This window comes from Vigna angularis, chromosome 2, assembly GCF_016808095.1.
Source record: "Vigna angularis cultivar LongXiaoDou No.4 chromosome 2, ASM1680809v1, whole genome shotgun sequence".
Taxonomy (NCBI): domain Eukaryota; kingdom Viridiplantae; phylum Streptophyta; class Magnoliopsida; order Fabales; family Fabaceae; genus Vigna; species Vigna angularis.
In genome coordinates, this window is record NC_068971.1 from 52,712,530 (window position 1) to 52,736,808 (window position 24,279).

The 24,279-nt window shown below is 27.3% G+C and overlaps 3 protein-coding genes across 5 annotated transcripts; all 3 read left to right on the top strand.

Moving 5' to 3' along the window:
• Positions 1-4,090: 4,090 nt before the first annotated feature.
• Positions 4,091-4,630, top strand: LOC108320760 (gibberellin-regulated protein 12-like). Its single transcript, XM_017552274.1, has 3 exons — positions 4,091-4,180; positions 4,295-4,325; positions 4,414-4,630. Exons 1-3 carry the CDS (start codon positions 4,115-4,117, stop codon positions 4,593-4,595), a joined length of 279 nt encoding a protein of 92 aa, XP_017407763.1. The 5' UTR covers positions 4,091-4,114; the 3' UTR covers positions 4,596-4,630.
• A 9,941-nt stretch (positions 4,631-14,571) lies between these two features.
• On the top strand, positions 14,572-15,143 carry LOC108320761 (gibberellin-regulated protein 12-like). The gene is made up of 3 exons (XM_017552275.1): positions 14,572-14,670; positions 14,758-14,788; positions 14,872-15,143. The coding sequence occupies exons 1-3, from the start codon at positions 14,605-14,607 to the stop codon at positions 15,051-15,053; spliced, it is 279 nt and encodes a 92-aa protein (XP_017407764.1). The 5' UTR covers positions 14,572-14,604; the 3' UTR covers positions 15,054-15,143.
• Positions 15,144-18,199: 3,056 nt separating this feature from the next.
• Positions 18,200-23,898, top strand: LOC108320762 (uncharacterized). Of its 3 annotated transcripts, XM_017552278.2 has the most exons (10): positions 18,200-18,447; positions 18,613-18,729; positions 18,844-19,211; positions 19,723-19,851; positions 19,963-20,002; positions 20,110-20,192; positions 21,256-21,333; positions 21,494-21,547; positions 21,698-21,826; positions 21,971-23,898. In XM_017552278.2, the coding sequence occupies exons 3-10, from the start codon at positions 18,915-18,917 to the stop codon at positions 23,558-23,560; spliced, it is 2,400 nt and encodes a 799-aa protein (XP_017407767.1). In that variant the 5' UTR covers positions 18,200-18,447; positions 18,613-18,729; positions 18,844-18,914; the 3' UTR covers positions 23,561-23,898. The 3 variants fall into 3 exon arrangements, with proteins under 3 accessions (XP_017407767.1, XP_017407766.1, XP_017407768.1); XM_017552277.2 differs by lacking the exon at positions 18,613-18,729; XM_017552279.2 differs by lacking the exon at positions 18,613-18,729 and having other exon boundaries at positions 19,966-20,002.
• Positions 23,899-24,279: the final 381 nt, after the last annotated feature.

Sequence of the window (24,279 nt, forward strand, 5' to 3'; positions counted from 1 at the left end):
AATAAACTTGTTTAAATACCTAAGATTAGGAGAGTTAGAATAAAACATTTCAGATATTTAATAATAAATTTAGGTTTAATCATTTCGGACATCTCTATTTCTGCAGGATCGTCTCAAATAGGTCTTCCGTATTGTAAATGTTCTCGAGTAGGTCTCTTATTGTGAAAAATTGAATCAATTTAGACCTCGCCGTTAGTTTCATACTAACACCGAGGTGACACGTGTCAGTTTGTGGTTTTTTTGAATTTTTTAATTATTTTTATTTTTTATTTATTTTAAACTTTTTTAAAAAGTAAAATTTAAAAATGGCACGTGTAAAACTGATAGTGTGCCACGTGGCAATGACAGTGTGACATGACACTGACAGTGCCACGTGTCATTGTCATGCCACGTGTCATTGCATTAATCTCAATTTGGTCCCTGTATTTTTATTATGTTTCAATTTAATCCCTGTAATTTTATTTTGTCTCAATTTAGTCTTAATTTTAAAAATTAAACAATTTTTTCCCTGAAATTCAAACAAAATTTAAATTATATATAAATCTTAACAAATATTTTTATTAAAAATGATATTTTTAATAAATATTTTTAACAAGATTAAGTTTAATTATATTTATATTTACTTAATCATATAAATGTTAATTATGTTATTTAAATATATCTATAAGGATTTAAAAAAAAGTGACATAACATGGTGGTGTGACATAACATGTTATTCACACCATAATTTTAACAAGAATACAAATAAGATTAGGAGAGGTAAACTAAAAAATTTCAGATATTTAATCATAATATTAACAAGAATACAACCATGTTACCTGTCATTATTGTATAAAATATTATGCGAAAAATCTTAACCTAATCTTTATATATGTTATTTTGATTCAATTTAGTTTTAATTTAAAAAAACAATTTTGTTTGTCTAGGACTAAATTTAATTTTTATATAAATATTATAATGATTTATTTTATTAAAATTGATATTTTTATTAAATATTTTTAACAAGATTAAATTTATTTAAATTTATATTTTATATTAATTTTTTTAAAATCTTAAATATATTTGTATTGATATTTTTATTACATCATACTTCAACATTGCTTATTATTTGAATTTATATTTCAAATAATTGTATAAAAATTATAAATTTTTATATTTCAAATATTTGTATAGATTTCCAAGCAATTATAAATAAACTGTATAAAGACTTAGAAAATGATATTTTAGAATTAATAGTGGTTTAAAAATAACAAAATTCGATTATTTTAATATTAAAATGATAAGTATAAATAGTTTTGTTAAAAACAAACTTCATTATTTTAAAACGCACAATATCTCTTGCAACCACTTTTTTAGAGTTATATAACTTCTATTATCTTTTTCTCATTTTTTGCTTTATGATTTATTCTTGCGACGAATTCTTCAATTTGGACCAATCAATTTCTCAGTTTAGTAAGTTGAGTTCCATCTCTTTTTTTGGTCTATTTCTTTTTGTTACATGTGCGTCTTCTTCTGCTTGCATGCATCTTTTTAATCTTTTATACGTATCTCTGTTGATTAGTGATCATAACGGTATGTCTTATCGTCTTTGTGATATTTCTATGTACAAATAAAGTATCATGTGACACTATAGTTGTTTTGGTTATCTATAAGTTGTTTGAGCATTTTTTCACAAGTAAGACAAGTTAGTTTGTTGTTATTATTATTGGCTATATGTTGAAATTTACATTGCACGTGGATGATGTGACAAATTTGATGTATAAATTATAGTTGAATTTGCATCAGTTGTTGTATAGATGATGATTTGTGGTGAATGAGTGTTGTATTATGTGTTTGTGAATATAATGAATTGTGGCTTGACATAGAGATTGAATGAGAAGATTCTAAATTGAGCAATTGTCCATATTGATATCAACTCCTAAAATTATGTCTTAATTGTTGAATCGACCCTTTGTGAGATTGTAAAAATGGATAGAGTTGTGATAGTCTACCTCTTTGAGACAATGGAAGTTAATCATTAATATATTTTAATGTGTAGTTAAAAACATATTTATATTGATAGGAATTTTTAGATATGTATGGTTACACAAATATATGAGAATTAATTGTGATTGTGGTTGGTAAATTGAAGGCATGCAAAACTGATTCAAGGTTGGACAATTCAATAAACATATTATATGGTTTTGGTTTTATTGATTGATGTGACAAAGTATGATAGATTTGGTATTGAGAGGGTTGATTTATGGTTTGATATTTGTATGCAAGTGATGAGGATTCAACTACAGAAATTGAGGTCGATTTTTCGAATGAAGAGGATGAGTTGAACCTTTCAGTTGTCCTGAGTTAGGACGAGGTACTTTATGAGGTTCATGACTACATGACTCGTTTTTGTTAGAATATAGATAGGTTCGATTGGACTAAACGATAATACGTTCTTAGTGAAGGCATTAATGACAGTGCCATTAACTTGAAAATTTGCAAAGGGAACAAATGTGTATGCCATGATAAAGAGGGTTCCTCGTCAGACTTCTTTTACATGTATACATGTCTGTTCAACAATTTGCTTGTGAAGATATATTGGATGAGTTTCAAATGGGCGTGCTACTTGAATTGAACCTCGTTCCTACCCAATTGCATCTGAATTGTTGGACATACATTCAAGCCTTTTGGATCTCATGCTTAGTGCTAGATTTAACCCCAACACCTGTCTTATTTCTGCACCATTTTCATACTCGCTCGAATTTTAAGAAAAGGTGAATGTCTCTTATTGCGGAAAAAGAAAAGTAGTTTTTCTCTTTATATGCAGCCTCGTACGAAGAGTTCAAAATTGAATAGTTTATTATTCCTAAATTCAAAACCAATTTCTTCTCGAGTCATTCTTTTATAATTTCAAAAAACTTATATTTACAATACCCAACTTTGGTTACATGTACTTTATTGAAGAAAAAAAATTGTAAGCTTATACTTGGACTAGATTCACTAAGTTATCAATGAAAAAAACAACATTGTAATTATATAAGTAAATTCATACAAGACATAAGTAATTATAACTTGACACCATGCAAATAACATAATTAAGTAACAGAGGGAAAATTGTATCTAAGATATGAAAAAAATTAACCCAAAATTAAAAAATTGTACCTCCTTTCTCCTAACTTGAACGTAAGGTGGTTTATTACATTATCAATTATGAAAATTTATATTAAAAAAATTAGTACAAATTCTATTATGATATTGATTTATGACATTTATTTCAGTTATATTAAGTTCATATTAAAACATAATAATAATAATGAAAATAAATTTAGGTGCATAAGATATATAGATGATTTTGGTAGAGGTTGATATAGTTAACACAAAATTTGTAAATTATGGGGGTTTGTTTTTCTATTAAACTTGTGAAATGACACACGAACGATTGCTTAGAATTTTATAATTTTATATTAACAAATTACACATCTTTTGATCCACAATGCCACTGCAATGCTCCATCTTCAATTTTCTTTCTTCTTTATGGCATTCTCTATCATTCTTGTTGTTCTCTACGCCATTTATCTTCTTCGAATTTAGCACAACTCTCCGACCCACGACCCACCGGCACTGCGTTACAACTTTCCACCACTCAATTGCTCGTAGGTGTGCCTCATTGACCGACACATTGCGATTTGAAGTGGTCATATTCTGCATCGGTTATTCATAAGATGTAACATGTTTCGCACTTCCTACATAGTTTAATTATACCTTGATTGCTTAACAGATGTAATAGGCCAAAATTAATTAACTCCTTGTATTATAATATCATTGACTTGGATTAAAAGTTGCAAATATGACACGAAATAAAGAGTATAATTCTTTAATAAAAAAAGTAAAGCATTAAATATCTACTTCATTATTTATTAATTATTAATTAATTATTAGTTTGACTTAAAAGAGATGGCAATAATAGATTAATGTGAATTCGATAGAGACAAAAATACATAAATTAACACAAAAAAAACGTAAAAAAAAACATAAATATCAATTTGAATTAGAGAGGATTTGTGACTATATAAGTCTTCCATTTCCATATCTTTTAACTCACTTAAATTTTGTTTCAGACAAGCCATTAAGCGTAATGACTAAATTTGTGTGTGTCTTTTTTCTTTTTTTTGTCATGACTTTTGTCAATGAACTCGTTTATGTGAGTCATGTTTCTCTATTTCTTTTTATACCTATGATATTAGCTTTTTTAAGATTATTGGTATAACAAATGAATGTATTACTTATAAATTTGTTTTATTTTGTACATGTATAGGGTGGTGGTGAAGGATCTCTTAAACCAGAAGGTATTTATTTTCGTGAAGTTTTCAAAAGATAATAATTAGTATTAAATTTAATACTATGAATTGAAATGTGTTATATGAATGATTTCAGAATGTCCGACGAAATGCGACTATCGTTGTTCAGCGACTCGAGTTAAGAAGGCGTGTCTCTATTATTGTAACTTGTGTTGTGATAAATGTTTATGTGTTCCATCTGGAACCTACGGTAATAAAGAAGAATGTCCATGTTATAACAACTGGAAAACCAATAATGGAACACCTAAGTGTCCCTAATTCAATTTCAATATAACATTCTTCTCCACCAATAATTTTTTTGTTCTTTCTGAACTGTTTTTGTGATTTCATACTCATCTTCTTTTAATTCGTTTATGTAATATTCCATTAAAAAATAATAGATTGATACCACATAATACACGTTTGATTGTGACAAATTATACAAAGCTCGTGTTTTTAACAATTTAACAATTCATCTAAGAGACATATATTACTTGGTTTTTTTAGCTATTGAAGAGCAGTTTAATGTTACAAAATGTCAAACTAATATATATTTAAGCAAATCACAAAAATTAGTGTACGGTTAGCAAAATTAAAGAATGATTTTGTATAACGTCAAACTAATATATACTATTTTAAATTAAATAATATAAATTTAACGTCAAAGTTATAGATGACAAATAGTTATTGATTATTTACATATAAAATAGTGTTTTAGTAAATTTAACCCATTTTCTTCTAAATACATATGTAAATATTGCCGTGTATACTTCTTTTACTTTTATGATAAGTAGATTTGAAATTAATTTTTAAATACAGTTTTCATAAATAATAATTTTAAATAATACAATATATATATATATATATATATATATATATATTATAATTGATGTAAAATTAAATAAAAATGTTAAGATATATTTAATTAATAGATAAAACATTAATTGTTTATACATAAGAACCACTAAATACTTTTTTCTCCAATTTTATTTTTATAAATTATAAAATTATAAAAAAAATCAATTTTTAAAATAAAATAAAACAAGATGTGACAATATCTCGATCATATTACATGATATAGTGATAATCACGTAAACCACTTAACAACGATATGTTAATAAAAAATTTAATAGAGAAACTCAATCATAAAATATAAATTCATTGAATATAATTCATAAAAAAATATTTTATTAATAACGGTTTATAAATTAAAAGAAATTTAAAATACAATTATATTAAGGTAAAGTATTAAATATTTACTTAATTATTAATTAATTTGACTTAAATGTGAATATGAAATACTAATATGAATATGATAGAGACAAAAAAGAAAAAAAAACAAAAACGCACAAAATGTATAACTTTACTGTATATCCATTAGGTCAATTATTAAACAAATCGTCAAATATTTATTGGGTGAACTAGATTGATTGGTTGAAATATTGTAGAGATCAAATAGTTAAGCTTGAGTATATTAATTACAAAATCATCCTATTTAAAAGCTAATCACAACTAGTTATATTTGGATCATAATTAGACTAACTTTAATAAAAAAAAATCATCACAAAATCTACAAATATTGTTTCAAGGTAAAGAGATGTGTTAGGAACTAATTACACATTTATTATGCTTACAATTTGAACCGATTTGATTTTGACATCAGAAGACCTTTGAAAGGTACTTCCAATCGATATTTGACAAAAAGACTTTGATTGGTAGCGAATAAATGTATAACTATCAAATTGAATTAGTAAGCATATGTTCTTATATAACTCATCCACTTCCATAGCCTTCAAATCACTTAAACTTGTATGCGCCTTGCTTTTTTTCTTTGTCATAGTATATGTCATCCAACTTTTTTATGTGAGTCATGTTTATCTGTTTTGTTTTATATCTATAAATATTTTTATGTCAAAATTATTGTTACAACATGTAAGTGTTGTTTATAATGTTCTCTCTTATGCATATACAAGTTGGTGGCTAAGGTTATCTTCACAAAAGATATATATTTTTGTAAAACTTTTGAAAGATAATAAAATAGTATTTAAATTGAATATTGTGAATTAATATATATATATATATATATATATATATATATATATATATATTATAATTGATTTAAAATTAAATAAAAATGTTAAAATATATTTAATTAATGGATAAAACATTAACTGTTTATTAATAAGAACCACTAAATACTTCTTTTCTATTTTTATTTTTATAAAATTATAAAATTAAAAAAAATCAAACTTTAAAATAATAAAATAAGATGTTACAATATCTCGATCATATTACATGATACAGTGATAATCACCTCAACCACTTAACAAGATATCATATAGTTAATAAAAAATTTAATAGCAGAAACTCAATTATAAAATATAAATCATAAAAAAATTATTTTATTAATAACTGTTTATAAATTTATAAGAAATTTAAAATACAATTAAATTTAATTTAAATTGAATATACACATTAATTGTGGTTCAAATTTAATTTAGTATAAAATTGATAAAAGTATTCCTTGAAACATTATGAGATGAAAAAAATAAAGAAGTATATTGCGGTAAAGTATTAAATATCTATTTAATTATCAATTAATTTGACTTAAATGTGAATATGATAGATAGTAAAATACTAATGTGAATATGATAGAGACAAAAAAAAATCTTACAAAATGTATAACTTTCCCATGTGTTAGGCCAATTATTAAAGGAATAGTCAAGTAATTGTTAAGTGAACTAGATTGGTTGGTTGAAATACATAGAGATCAAATAGTTAAGCTGAAGCATATTAACTACGAAATCATCCTATTTAAAAGCTAAAAGGGCTATTTATACTTGGATCATAATTAGACCAACCTTAATCAAAAGTTCATCACAAAGTCTATATAAATAATATTTCAAAGTAAAGAGATAAGTTACACATTTATTACTCTTACAATTTGAACGGATATAATTTTGACATTACAAGATCTTTAAGAGGTACTCCAAATCCGTATTTGACGAACAAGACTTGGATTTGATAGCAACTAAATTTATAACTATCAAATTGAATTAGTAAGTGTATGTTCCTATATAACTTCTCCAAATTACTTATATGCACCTTTCTTCTCCTTTTTGTCATGGCATATATCACCTAACTTTTTTATGTGAGTCAAGTTTATGTTTTGTTTTATACCTATAAATATTTTTATGTCAAAATTATTGTTAGAACATGTAAATGTTGTTTATAATTTTTTTCTTTTATGCATGTATAAGTTGGCAGCTAAAGTTATCTTCCATCAAAAGATATTGATTTTTGTGAAACTTTTGAAAGATAATAAAACCTAATAGCAATCAGAATAGAAAATGACTATAGTAACTTCTACCACACGCACTTGACACTAAATATCCTTATAAATGATTAATGTATCTAGTAACATTTGAGTATCATTTTCGTTCTCAGTAATAAAAATATTACAAATTTTCAATAAATAACAAAAGTATAATTTTAAAAAAATTATTTTAGAAAATATTAAAATTTAATTTTATCTACTATTTTAATTTTAATTATTTATTGATTTTAATAAAAGTTATAATTATAATTATATTAAAGAATCAATTAATACGTATAATCGAGTTACTTTTGAACTTTTACTATTAAGCCTAGTTTTGTCAAAATGAGTAGAAAGTTTACTATACATAACTCATTTCGATTTTTCGTGTTTTTATTATTTTATATTCTCGTTTTTCTAACAATAAAATTTTTATGAGTTTTTCTCCTTCGCTAATGTTTAGAAATCAAAAATATTTTTTCAAATTTTTTTAAACTATATATTTTAATCATTTATATCAATTTATAGATTTGTATTTTATTTTAATATAATTTTGTGTTATAATAACATTTTCTCTTAATTTTTATTTTAAAACTTAATTAAAATTTAAATATATGTTTAATTATTGTCACGTATAATTTTATAATTTGATTATGCTATATATGATTCGATCTATACAATTTCATTTGAATTCAGAAAAAACAAATGTCATTTAACATTTAAATTCTTTTGTAATTATTTTGTCAAGACATTGCCTTTTACTTTAGCACTTTATATTTATTCAAAACAAATAATACATATTTTTAAGATTTATATAAATTAAATTAAACTTTTTTTAGTTCTAATATTGTGACGATAATTAAAAAGAAAAAAAGAAAGAATGGAAAAAAGTGAGATTGATAAAATTAAAAACAATAAAAAGTTTAATAAATTCAGTTAATATGATAAAATAAATAAATTATCTAGATAATATAGCAAATTACAAAAGTATTCATAATTTAATTTTAATAAAAGATTCCGAATTAAAATTCACGAATGATTCATTATGAAGTAATTAATTTATAAACGATATATTTAAATTTCTTTAATTAATAGCATTTCATAAAATTACATAGATTTAAAGAATAATTAATATTTAAAAATAACTTTACAATTCTATATAACTTTAATTTATTTTGTTATTATTTACTTTTTGCAAGAAATCGAAATTAAAAATATCAAATAAATATTTGATTAAACTCTCTTATATTTAAATTTAAAATAAAAAAACTAGATCAATTAAATTTTCAAAATCAGTTTAAATTAATTGTAAACATAAATATTATATATATATATAGGGGTTTGCTAACGCGCGTACGCCTGTTTTTCAGTTAGTACATTTTAGCAATGTGTACCGGATTTTAGTAGATAAAAATACCCTTATATAGTATGGATTCTAAGTTTTAAGGTTAAGGGTATTTTAATAATTTTCATTCTCAAAACTTAAAAAAAAAAAAAGAAACCCCCTAAACATTTCCATCTCTCTCACCCCAACATTTTCTCTGTCATCCCTACTGTAGCTCGAATTGAAAAAATCAGAAACACTTGCCTTTAAACAATTTGCCTTTGTAAAGAGTTGAGTCATTGACATATTCACCTTCAGGCAAAGATTCATTCAAGATCTCTTCAATTTCACCATCTTCACCAATCTCTCTAATTTCATCATCTGCATATGTTGAATCATCATCTCTAAAAAAACCCTCCAAGCCAATTACCAATTCTTTCAGATGTCATTATGCTTGTGAAAATTAGATAAAATTATATACGACAAAAATTATAAAATGAAAACTCATTATAAAGTCATTTTTTGTAAGAAATTGTTTAACAACGAGTATTTCTGATTTTTTTCAGGCCAATTACCAATTCCTTTGATGTTTGTGAAAATTAGATAAGACAAAAATTATAAAATAAAAACTCATTATAAAATCATTTTTTGTAAGAAATTGTTTAACAACAAGTATTTCTGATTTTTTCCAGGTCAATTACCAATTCCTTTATGCTTGTGAAAATTGGATAAAATTAGATAAGACAAAAATTATAAGATCAAAACTCATTATAAAATCATTTTTTTGTAAGATTGTTTAACGACAAGTGTTTCTGATTTTTTCAATTGGGGTTATAGTAGGGTGTTTCTGATTTTTTCAATTAACAGAGAAAAGATTGGAGTGAGAAAAGATTGGAGTGAGAAAGATGAAAGAGAAAGGGTTGAGAGGAATGAGAGAGGTGAGTAAGGGTTTGGGGGGTTTCTTTTTTTTTTTTTAGTTTTGAGAATGAAAATTATTAAAATACCCTTAACCTTAAAACTTAGAATCCATGTATATAAGGATATTTTTTGTCTACTAAAACCCGGTACACATTGCTAAAATGTACCAACTGGAAAAACAGGCGTACGCGCGTTAGCAAACCCCATATATATATATATATATATATATATATATATATATATATATATATATATATATATATATATATATATATATATATATATATATATATATATATATATATATATATATAGGTTTACTAACGTACGCTTTCGGTTAATACATTTTAGTAATGTGTACCGGATTTTAGTAGACAAAAATACCCTTATATATTATGAATTCTAAGTTTTAAGGTTAAGTGTATTTTAATAATTTTCATTCTCAAAACTAAAAAAAGAAACCCCTAAGCCCTTGCTCACCTCCCTCATTCCTCTCAACCCTTTCTCTTTCATCTCTCACTCCAACATTTTCTCTGTCATCCTATGGTAGCTTCAACTGAAAAAAAATAAGAAACATTCGTCTACCCTAATCTACCTTCCTCACTTATCTAATTTGTTTTTGTGATTTGTGAAGCTAAATGTTTTATTTATCATTACATTCTTTTGACTTAATTTTTAATTGACTAACCTTGGTTTGATTTTGATATTGGTTTATGGATGATAGTGTGCCTGCAGAAGGGGAGTTTGTAACACAACAAAATTCTAAAATATTTAATAATAATCAGATGGGAAAATATATAACACAACTCTCCAATCAAAAATCAACATCATCAATTATTTTGTTATTAAAGTGTAAAACAAATGAACGAACAGAGCAAGAGCAACAAATTGCGGTGTCGCTGGTTGTTGTGTGTGGGCGAGGAAGAATATGGAGATTCAGAAACACCAGCGGTTAAACAATCTTACAAAAAAATGATTTTATAATGAGTTTTCATTTTATAATTTTTGTCTTATCTAATTTTATCCAATTTTCACAAGCATAAAGGAATTGGTAATTGACCTGGAAAAAATCAGAAATACTCGTTGTTAAACAATTTCTTATAATGATTATATAATGAGTTTTCATTTTATAATTTTTGTCTTATCTAATTTTATCTAATTTTCACAAGCATAATGACATCAAATGAATTGGTAATTGGCATGTAAAAAATCAGAAACAGTAGTCAAACAATTTCTTACAAAAAATTATTTTATAATAAGTTTTAATTTTATAATTTTTGTCGTATATAATTTTATCTAATTTTCACAAGCATAATGACATTCCAAGGAATTGGTATTTTTAGAGATGATGATTCAACATATGCACATGATGAAATTAGAGAGGTTAGTGAAGATGGTGAAATTGAAAAGATCTTGAATGAACTTTTGTCTAAAGGTGAATATGTCAATGACTCAACTTTTTACAAAGGCAAATTGTTTAACGACAAATGTTTCTGATTTTTTCAGTTAGAGCTACAGTAGGATAACGGAGAAAAGGTTGGAGTGAGAGAGATGAAAGAGAATTCGGGTTGAGAAGAATGAGAGAGGTGAGTAAGGGTTTGAGAGTTTCTTTTTTTTAGTTTTAAAAATAAAAATTATTAAAATACCCTTAATCTTAAAACTTAGAATCCATTATATATAAGCATATTTTTGTCTACTAAAATCCGGTATAAGCAAACTCTTATATAAAAATATATAAATATAAATATATATATATATATATTAATTGTAAACTGGCTTTCATTTAAACAAAATTTAAACTGATAAAAATCGTTTTCATAATTAAATTAATTGCATTTTACTAGTACCAGTAATATTAATAAATACATTTTTTATTTAAATCAGTAAAAATCATTTTCTTAATTAAATTAATTGCATTTTGACAAGTATCTGTAAATATTAATAAATGCATTTTTTTAAAATCAGTTTAAAATAAGATTATATATATATATATATATATATATATATATATATATATATATATATATATATATATACACACACGCGTACGCCTCTTTTTCAGTTGGTACATTTTAGCAATGTGTACCGGGTTTTAGTGGACAAAAATACCCTTATATATCATGGATTCTAAGTTTTAAGGTTAAGGGTATTTTAATAATTTTCATTCTTAAACTGCAAAAAAAAAGAAACCCCCAAACCCTTACTTACCTCTCTCATTCCTCTCAACCCTTTCTTTTTCATCTCTCTCATTCCAACATTTTTTCTGTCGTAGCCCCAACTGAAAAAAAAAATCAGAAACACTCGCGGTTAAATAATTTCTTACAAAAAATGATTTTATAATGAGTTTTCGTTTTATAATTTTTGTCTTATCTAATTTTATCTAATTTTCACAAGCATAATGACATATGAAGGAATGGGTAATTGACCTTTAAAAAATAAAAAACACTCGCGGTTAAACAATTTCTTAAAAAAAAAAGATTTTATAATGAGTTTTTCATTTTATAATTTTTGTCTTATCTAATTTTATATAATTTTCACAAGCATACTGACATCCAAAGACATCCAAAGAAATTGGTAATTGGCCTGGAAAAAAATCAGAGACACTCGTGGTTAAACAATTTCTTAAATAAATGATTATATAATGAGTTTTCATTTTATAATTTGTGTCTTATCTAATTTTCACAAGCATAATGACATATGAAATAATTGGTAATTGACCTAGAGGGTTTTTTTGAGAGATGATGATTCAACATCTGCATATGATGAAATTAGAGAGGTTAGTGAAGATGATGAAATTGAAGAGATCTTGAATGAACTTTTGCTTGAAGGCGAATATGTCAATGACTCAACTCTTCACAAAGACAAATTGTTTAATAATGAATGTTTCTGACTTTTTCACTTGGGGCTACAATAGAGTGAGAGAGATGAAAGAGAAATGATGGACAGGAACGAGGGAGGTGAGTAAGAGTTTGAGAGTTTCTTGTTTTTTTTTTTTTAGTTTTGAGAATGAAATTATTAAAATACCATTAAGCTTAAAACTTAGAATCCATGATATATAAGTGTATTTTTGTCTACTAAAACTCGTTACACATTGCTAAAATGTACCAACTCAACAACAGACTTACGCGCGTTAACAAACCCCATATATATATATATATATATATATATATATATATATATATATATATATATATATATATTTAACTGTCGTTTTAATTGTTGTGTGTAAACTCTAAGTAAATATAAGTAACTTTCTTTTAAATCAATAAAAACCACATTCATAATTAAATTAAATGCATTTGACAAGCACGTTAATACTAATAAATGAATTTTTATTAAATTGAATTAATTTAATTATGAAATATACAATCAGTTTAGATTAATAGTAAATACACATATTAGTTAATTTATATGTATATTTAAAGGTTAGATTAATAGTAAATACACATATTAGTTAATTTGTATGTATATTTAAAGGTTATTAATATTATTATATTTAAATTCAGAGTAAATATAAATTTTCAATTAAATAAAATTGAAATCAATTTAAATCACATTCATAATTAAATTAATTATTTTTGGTTCATTGTGTAGTTTAGTCAATCTCATTGATTAAGTAAAGTCTTCATTTTTTGTTAAGTTGAATTGAGTTCATCGGACCAAATCAATTTACTTTGAATCAAGTTAAATTAAATCCACGTTAGATGGATATTAAGTTTTTTTCAGATGTTGTCATACTAATTCAACTTGAGACAGCTAAGTTTTGACTTACAATAAATAATGTTGAGTCTACTAATTAGATAATTTGAGCTAACTTTTATGTAAAGTTACAAATAATATAAAAACAAATAAAAACGTTACCATTTTATTTTAAATATAAAATACAATTAATTAAATTATGGGATATACAATCAGATTGGATATTAATAATTAAAAATATTAATCATATGTATTATTTAAATTAAAAGTTGATATACACGGACTTTCATTTAAACAAAATTTAAATAAATAAGAAAAACATTCATAATTGAATTAATTGCATTTGAGAAGTCAAAGCACTAATATGAACCTGCATATTTAAAATATAATTAATTTAATTATTGGATGTAATTAATCTTTTACATCAAAAGTTCTTTAAATTCTACAAATAAATTATTCATTATTCAGATTTAAGAATTGTAACTTCAAATTGCTTTCATCTTATAATTAAAAGAAAAAGTTATTCGTTCAAATGAGTGAATAAAAAAAAAACAGCGTTTCTTTTATATAAACAGTAAAGTATATATATAATTTTATTATTTATTTGTACAGATAATTAATAAAAAATGCGAAATAATGTAATTTAAAATATTTATAATTATAAAAATAGTGTTAAAAATTATGAAGTTAGTCAGTTATTTTAAGATAAAAATAAAATATATTAAATGATAATACCTAAAAAAGTCATCTTACATTTATGTTTTATTGATTGAGAATTCCTAAAATAAAATAATTTTGAAATGTATAGTAATAAGAAATGATAAGTTTGATATTGTTATAAAGAGAAACCTATCATTTTTATATAATTTAATAATAAAAATTATATTTTAATAGACGTTGAGGATAACATCTTTGGAAATTAATTGCAAAGTGAAGGTTGATATCTATATAAACCTTACTTCTGAAATATTTCTTACTCACTTAGATTCAAACTCAAACATTATTTTATTCTAAAGACATAGTCACTCATTATGACTAAATTCGTCTCCGTGCTTCTTCTCATATTTATCATGGCTTTCCTCACTCAATTTGTTTATGTAATTCACTTTTTCTCTCTTGCTATATTTTTCCTTATATCTATCTTATTCACACTTTTATTTATTTATATAAATTTATTTGTTCAGGGTGGTGGCGAAGGGTCTCTTAAACCCAGAGGTATTTACTCATCTCGTAAAACTTTTTAAAATTAATATACATGTTACGTGGGAAGTGATTACTATAGCGGTGAATTATTTCAGAATGTGCGAGTGCATGCAACTATCGTTGTTCAAATACTCGGATTCCAACGGAGTGTCTTCTCTACTGTAACATGTGTTGTAAGAAATGTTTATGTGTTCCCTCTGGAACCTCTGGCAACAAACAAGAATGTCCTTGTTACAACAATTGGAAATCAAGGCAAGGAAAACCAAAGTGTCCTTAATCTCCCTCCACAAATAAACTTTATTTCTTTTCTATGTTTTCTTCCAAACTTCTATAATATTGAATTTGCTTGGTAGACCACCATGAGAAATAAATTCATATTCATGCTCTTCTCCTCTTCTTCCTTTTTCTTGTTTTCTTCAACATCTTACTTTCTCCATGCATAACAACCAAACGTGAATTAACAACACAAACCACCATTTCATTTCGCCATATTAACAAACCATCAATTTTGTTGTAGTTGTGAGATAATGTATACAATTGTTAGCGTAAAAGAATAATCAGTCTTGGATTGAAAAAAAAAAAATCTTTTATATAATCTCACAAAAATTTAAACTGTCTATATAAGGTATTATAAATTAAACAATATTATAAATTTAAAATTAAAAGTGAATAACAAAATGACAAATAAATGATAATTCGTTGTATCAAACCTTTAATATTTAGTTAAAATAAAATAATCTTAAGAAAAAAGTATTAGACATAATGTATTCTTCTTCACTATAAAATAAAGTCTCATTTCCCTTTCTCTCTCCCTCTAATCAAATAGGAAAGACATTAAAAAAGTGAATCTTAGTTGACATGCTAATATGTCAACTTATCAAATTCTGCCAAGTTGAGTTGGTGATTTCAAATTATTAGAATGTCCTAGTCCATCTCTTAGGCCTTGTTCACTTGAGTGGATTTGAGGGAGAGTAATTGAGGGGATTTGAGAATAGTAAATTTTTTTAATCGGTCACGTCAATCAAATCCTACACTAATTCTCATAAACTTTACTTTCAAAATCATTCTCACTTACTTCCAAATTCACTCAAATAAACAATAACAAAATTTATCTTCAAATCCTCTCAAATCTCCTGAATTATTCTCCCCCAAATCCATTCAAGTGAACAAGGCCTTAATCTATCAAACTGTCAAAAATAATTAAGGACAGACTAATATGCTAGTTCATTTTTAAAAATAAATATAAAAAATTAAATAAAAAGTAGTTTATAATTTTTTTATTATATTATTACTCAAATGACACAATACACAATATTATTGAACATTTATAAATTAAGTTTTAATTGTTAATTATAATAATTTAATTTAACATGTAGAAATAAAAATTATTTTAGTTTATCTTATTTCAAACATCATAAATTGAAAAAAATATTTATAAAATTAAATATGCTTTATATGTATATATACATATATATATATATATATACATATATATATATATATATGTATATATACATATGTATATATATATATGTATATATATATATATGTATATATATATACATATATATATATACATATATATATATATATATGTATATATATGTATATATATATATATATACACGTAAAATATAAAAAGTTGACAGGTAAGTAACTAATTCACTAATTAGTCTTTTTGCGTCAAGATTTTGACTAATTAAGATTGTGACCTAACTTTTTATGACAAGTAATGTCATTTTTTTTTGGAACGACACTGTACCGAGACAAAAAAAATTGAAATAACTCGTTTGTGTTACTCTTATCATAAAATAGAAATAACTCTTATTTTTCATTCTAAAATATACAATTATAATGTAAAAAGAAAAGAGTTAACTTTTCCTATATCTTTGCTAGAATTCTTCGTTAAACTCTCTTCTTTCTTTGTTCTTTTATCCTTTTGCAATGAGTAAGTTATGTTTTTATTTGTTTTGGAAACTTGCTCTATTTATAGAAAAAGTCTGGCTTGCCAAGGGTCCCGTGATTTCTTATTTCCAAAATGCAAACATGGAAGGCTGCCCACCTCTTCTCAAATTTTATCGCCATAAACAATGGTAGCCAAAAGTTTAATTAGATATAAGTACCTCAACTGTGTTTTCTTGATTTTCAGAAACACACACATGGGTCTTATGTTTTCTAACACCTATACTTTTAATTTTATAAAAAAAGTCGTCAACTTTATTTTAATGTATGGAAGTCGTTATTTTAATATATTACTTTTTTTTTTGTAGATTATCTTTTTATATTAAAATAATTTCTTAATAATATGATTATTGATTTTTTAAATTTTTTTATGTCATCTTAATTCTTATTCAATCATATATTTTTAATTTTTATATTTCTTTAATAATTTTATTAATAAATTAAAAATAATGTTTTAAGTTCTTTTACTTTTGTAAAAATATTCATGGTTTTTTAGTTTTATATAAAAATATTTTTTATTTTGAAATGATTAAATAATTTTATTATTATTATTATATATATAATAATAATAATAATAATTATAACAATATTTTATATTTTAAGATATTTTTTTTATAATTTTATTAATATATTAAAATTTTAAAAAAATATATTATTGTTTCAACGAGTAAATTGTATAAATTTAATTTTAATAATTAAATTATCTAAATATTTGAAAAAAAGAAAATATATAAAACTTTAAAATAAAAGAAAAAATAAATAAAGATAGAGAAAAGAAATTTGGATGTTCATACTACGACTTGCATAAGTTTATATATATATATATATATATATATATATATATATATATATATATATATATATATATATATATATATATATATATATATATATATATATATATATATATTATATCACTAAAAAAAAATGAAGTCGTGAATAAGATGCTGACTATTTTATAAAATTAAAAGTAGTATTTATGAAATATGACTTCATCCTTTTTAATACCATCATATAGCAAATTTTAAATGGAAATTGTTTATGGACTGTACAACTTTATTTGAAGTGAAACTTTTGAATAAGTTGTAGTATTTATTGATGATTTTATATATATATATATATATATATATATATATATATATTAAAGTTATATTTTTCTTACGTAATTTTACCTAAACATAGTTAATTTTAAGTAAAATGATATTTGATCTTTGCAATTTTATTATTAACACAAAAATTATGCTTTGAAAATCCGACTTCAGTTTAAAAAAATTAAAAATTATCTAATTTAATAACGATTTATTTACAAGAAAATTGTTACTATTTAACACAACTTAACCTTATATATAACTTTTTTAAAAAAAAATCCAAATTAATAATTTTCCAATCAAATTAACCCACGTCTGTCCTACCTGTTATACGATAAAGATGTAAAGTTTTTTTATAACCGGGTGATAATAATGCAAGAATTTGAATACCAAATAAGGGTAGTGGTAGCGGTGGTGGAGGAACGCGGAGGAAAGGGAGAGGGTTTTGCAGATCAATTGTTTCGATTTTCTTTGTAATAATACATAAATGAAGCGCTTCAACTCGAATTGGAAGAAAGGAAAAGAAAAGATGGAATGAGTTATCTCTGTCTCATGACGCGACTATGAGGAGAGTGGCAAAGGCAATTTAATTCTGGTTTCAGATTCATCCCACAGCCACAGGTTCCCATTCGTTTTTTAATTGCTTTGTGCATTGCTATTGCTCTTTCTCTCTCTCACTATGTTAATTCTCATTATTCCTCTTATTTCCTTTCGCTTCGTTGCAATTTATGCTGCAATCTGCATTCTCGTACCTTTTTCTTAATTCAATTTATGTAACTGCTGAAGGCCAAAACGGAATTACGGTCATGCTAGCCTAGACATTTTAGTAAGAAAGTGGAGGAATCTAGTTCTACACGCGCCTAGGGTAACTCAATTCACAAAATTGTGACTGAAAATCAAGCTGTGAGAAATTTAATAGGATGAGTGCTCATCTGACTCTATCGCAAATTAAGTTATAAAATGAAACTAGTTCTTTATGAACTGATGGCTGTTCACAAAATAATTTGTTATTTGCAGATTGACTCCGATCTTCTCGTCGGAAGTTATATCACGTTAGCAGTGTGTCTGCAACGTGACTGGATAAGAGAATGAGTGCAGAGATTGATTCAACTTCTGCACCTGAACTTCATAAAATGTCTGGAACTTCATCAGTAACAACCCCCAGTGGCCAAAAGCTCTCTATATTTGCAGCCAAATCAGGATTTGTCATCCCTAAAAACAAATTGTCCGGGTCACTGGTCCCTATTTTCCGAGGGGCTAAAAAACACGGGGTCACTGGAGCCATCAATGAAGAAAGTTCAAAACAAACTGAGAGGAAATCAAAATGGGGACATGATCTTACACAGGATGCAACTGTCAGGAGGGGAAAGGCTCTAGCTTTGCAGGTGTTTCCTGGAATCCTTTCAAACAACACTCCACTAACATTTATATTGCTATGTATTTTTTTCTCTCATTCTTCCATTATCATTTCCTTTAAAGCATTCAATTTTAAGGTCATATTTACATTTCTTTATAAGTTTTGGTTAAAATGTTTATTATTTTATTACTCCCTATTCCTTTTTTTTTTAAATTTTAGTTTTACAATGTTCTTCACATGCTTTGGATGCGACCTTAATCTTTGCTCCCCTCCTCACAATGCTTCTTTGCCCGTTTTAAATCCCCAATACTGCATGTTGTGAGATACTAGACAAATATTTACTTAAATGAAAACCATGATATTGACATTAGTAAAGAGGTATTTTTGTTGGACTTTGGCAGGGAATGTGATTTATATCTAGAAGCTATTCAAATTTCCTTACATGTTGGGTGGCATAGTGTGTGCTTCTGCTAATATTTGCCCAGGTTCTTGCTTCTGCGGTATCCACAACTCATACTTTTGTTGCACACAATTTGTAGATTCGAGTGGATCAAATCACAAAGCAGTTGGAATCAGAAAAACTGGAAGTTGGGGACACTCAGAACTTGCCATTGGGAGCTGAGAACACGGATAAAATTAAATCTGGCTCTCAAATGAACGGCAACAAGGTTAACGACAATTGACACTATTCCTTTTTAATTTTTATCACTTATTATTTTCTCAATGCTGTGCATTTATTATTATTAAATCAACTTCTGATGTTGTTTTATGGATCTAAGAAGTCAGAAATGCTCGAACTTGAAAAGCGTGGAGCCATAGGTTTGTTTTTCTTGAAGTACCTATACTTTTTATGCCTCCTCAACTGTTTTTTAATTCATACTACATACTGTTTATTCAAACATAATCGTGATCTTAATCATTTCCAGGTGAAATACTAAAATTAGATCCCAGTTACAAACCTCCACGTGGTTTTAAACCATTGTTAAAAGAAGCCAGCATTCCTTTGCCTGTAAGTATTGATTCTAAAATGATTCCAACTTCCAATAATTTAATATTCCAATGGATTGAGAAAATAATGGATGAATAATTGCCATTCATTAATCACAATTACCCAGTCCATAAAATCCATTTAATATTTACTGAAATGAATTGATTGCATTGGATTTAATTTTGGTTGGATTATGGATATATGGATCATTTTGCTACCAGAATGCATCCAGCATGTTTTGTACAGTTCTTTTTCCTTACTGTCAATGAACATTGACAAAAAAGAAGGGCAATTCAGTGCACTAGTTTGCGACCTAAAATGGTCTGGGGAGTGTAGATGTACTCGGTCATATCCCTACAACCAAGGAATTTTTCTAGGATTTGAACCCATGATTTGTAGGTCACAAGCTAGTATCATTACCGTTGTGTAGACACTAATCCTCTACTATTCACTAATATTGATATATTTAATAGTTTCATGTCTGGTCAAAACTCTAGTATGGTTGACATTTTGTGGGCCTTGTAATATTTCTTAATGTTGCAAGATTGTGGCAATTTTTAGGTGATAGGACCTTATATTATTTCTGAGTTTTACTTGAAGGTCCGTTTGTTTGACCTGAGCATGTGGAAAGTGTTAATTAACTGACCAGAAACAGACAACTCATTTCTAGATTTTCTTTTCCAAACCGGTCTTCTCATTTATTTTCTTGGATTAATTTCCTGATGGTTGACGTTGTTTGAGAAGCTCGCCCTCAGTCTTTTGAGAGAAAGTTGAAAAATAACTTGTTGTACAAGATGTACCTATGAATTAAGCTTCAGAATTTTGTGGCACTAACACCCCCCAGCCTGGTTTACCATATATTAATAGTATACGCAATACTGATTGCTACGTAGGGTAACTATGCAAAATGAGTCAACTGTTTTTGCTGCTCATGTTGTTTACACCAAAGTTTGGCAGTTCTTAGTTGTAAACTTAATGTTAAGAATGATCTGTGACTTTTTCAAAATTAAAATATCTTTAAGTTAACTAAACTTGAAGTTCTCTATAATGCAATGAAAAGTCTTACATGTAATACCATACACAGGTTCAAGAATATCCTGGGTACAATTTTGTTGGTCTAATATATGGACCTGAAGGTGATAATCAGAAACAACTAGAAAAGGTAAGATCTTTGGGTTGATATCTAATCTCCAACTAGTGTTTTACAGTCACTAAGCTGTATACACACACACACACACACACACACACACACACACACTTATTTAGTTCATGAAATTAATTTCTTCATTTTTTAATTGATCTCTGATATATGCATATACCAGGAAACTGGTGCCAAGATAAAAATTCATGGAACCAAAGCAGAGACAGGAGAGAAAGTAAGTTCCTTCACTTTGTTGATAATGTAATGTGACTATTATCCACTGCACATATAACTGAAATATTTTAACTTGATTTCGGGAGGAAAGAACTGTAATTGTTTGCATTTGTTTTCTGTTTGCTATTCGTTAACTGCTCTATGTTTTCAGGGTGAAATTAAGCCTGGAACTGATATCCATTCCAGTTACAAGGAGATTGGTGTTAACATATCAGCTGATAGTTTTGAAAAAGTGGATGCAGCAATGTCAATAATTGAACTGCTGATTACCTCTGTAACTGTGAGTTTTGTCATTTCAAATGACACAAGTTTGTATGATTTATGGTTATGTGAATAATATATTTTATGACTACTAGTTTTATAATGATGTCATTCCTTATGTAATTTTGTTCGTTCCTTGTAATAATTGCTGTCTTTTATTCAGGGGAATTTAGACGCTGGCTCTACACCCTCTATATCAGTTTCTAGGGAAAGCACTGATATTCTGTGTCAAAACCGAGAAGGCCAGCCTTCTCATGCAGATTCTGTTTCTCTGGAAAACCAGGCTGTTCTGCAACCAGCAGCTGTTACCCAAAAGTATGAAGATAACTTCCAATACTCTACACCATGGTTTTCAGTGGTTCCTTCTAATACCCCCATTTTTGCTTCATCTGGCACTGTAGCCCACCCAAACCCATTAGGCCTTGCTAGAACTCCCCATTTTTCATCACAAACGTCAAATTCGGTTCCTACTTTTGGTGCTCAACCTGGATTTCAACCAATTATTCCAAATCAACATGTTTCCGTGCAAGCACCACCACCAAGACAGATTTTACACTATCCTCATTTGTCTCAAGCGAGTCCTTTGGGTCACGTTGGGCCCCCAAGAAATGCTTCTATAATATCTGTACGGAATCTGTCAACTCCAACAAATGCTTCACATTCATTTCCTGTTACTTTAAGCCAATCAACTCCAATAGGACAAGTGCAGACATCAGTGTCTTCATTTCCTCTACCCATATCTGGTGTATCACCACTGACCATACCTAACCAGCCCATCACCCATCTTGGGGCCCCTTCTGGACAGAATGAAGCTCTTGTCGCTGTTAAAACATCTATTGGTCCCAGCAATATGGGGTCAATGGCTCCACCTGGAAGACCTGGCTCTCTACATCATCAACCGGAAGTTGCATTTATGCCACCACAGTCAAATATGTCAATGATACCACGATCTGCTTCCTTTCCTCCACAAGTAGGAATATCCCCCGGACCACTATCATCTTTGAGACCTATGTCTGTATCAATACCTGCACCTAAACATTCATCTGTAAACCATTTATCAGGACCTGTTTCATTTCCTTCGTCAGGAATGTCCCCCTCTTTTCCATTGCCTCAGCAAGCAGGAATACCCAATTCTGCTTCTGGAATTGCTCCTTTTCACACCCATGTAAAACCATCTGTCTTGGCGCCATCAAAATCTGGAAATTTTACTTTTCGATCACATCCCCCCAATGCAGACTACAGTCAAGTGGTTTCTGGACCAAACAGTCAAGCAGGTGCTACGCAGGAGCCACCTTCTGGTCCTCGGCCTCCGCCATTTGGGTTTGGCGTGCCTGATCAGCCTCTTCAAAACTTTCCTAGGACACAATTCCCTGCTCAAGTGGATCAAACCATTTCCTTCGGGGGAAGATCAGGTTCCATGTCGAACTCAATTCCTCCACCAAGGCATACTGCATTTCCATATGGTGGTCAACCTGCACCTAGATCTCCAGTCCCACAAATGGGTATGAATAACTTCATTCCTGCTCCGCAAAGGCCAAACTTGACCGGTGCTGTTGCCCAAAGAGGCATGCCTATCCGACAAAGCTACGCCGTTCAGATGGCACGGCCAGATATCCAAATGCCCCTGAATCACAAGTTTGTCAACAATACCCTCATGGCTTCTGGTAAGCTACCATATTCTGCGGACCAAATTTATGACCCCTTTTCACCCACTTCTGCACCTCCACAACAAAAAGGTAATCCTGGACAATGAGGGAATTTGATGTGGCCACAGATACGTCGCTGGCAGTGAAATCTTGAGTTATGACTGCTGTTTTAGGCAAGCAGGCGAGATACTAATTGTATAGATGGTTTCTTATTACAAGTTTTAGTTGAGAGGACATATTGTCATAGTTATTTTTGGGCCTTTCTTATTACAAGTTTTAGTTGAGGGGAATTGAGTTCAGCTAATCTTTTCAGAAATGTGGTAATCCCTCCACTATGTAAGCCACTTCATTTCATTTGCATTTGGATTTCGTCACTGCGGTTGCGCCTGTTAGTTTTAAGTTATATTTAAAATGTATAATTTGAAATAAGTTTTTAACTATTTTAGATTTAGTCCATAATTTCTTATTAGATAATGTTTTTGACATAATTAAATACAGTTTAAAATATTTATCCCTGGAGCTGTAAAAGTTAATATTTTTTATAAAGATCTCGCCATTTTTTAATTGTGCAATTTGAAAGTCAAAAATAACTTCTGGATTTAGTTTTTAGACTGCACAGTCCAGAAGTTATTTAGTTTCTGGATTCCGTAATTTAGATTGCACAATTCAAAAGGAATTGGTTTTTATGGAGGTGCAGGAAGAAATATACGAAAGTATAGGAAGAAGCCGCCTGAGCAGATTACTCATAAAATTGGGCTTGAGTTTTGCGCTTCGGGTGAGGATATTGCTTCCTGCACCCCCACAATTATTAAATGCTCTGCACACT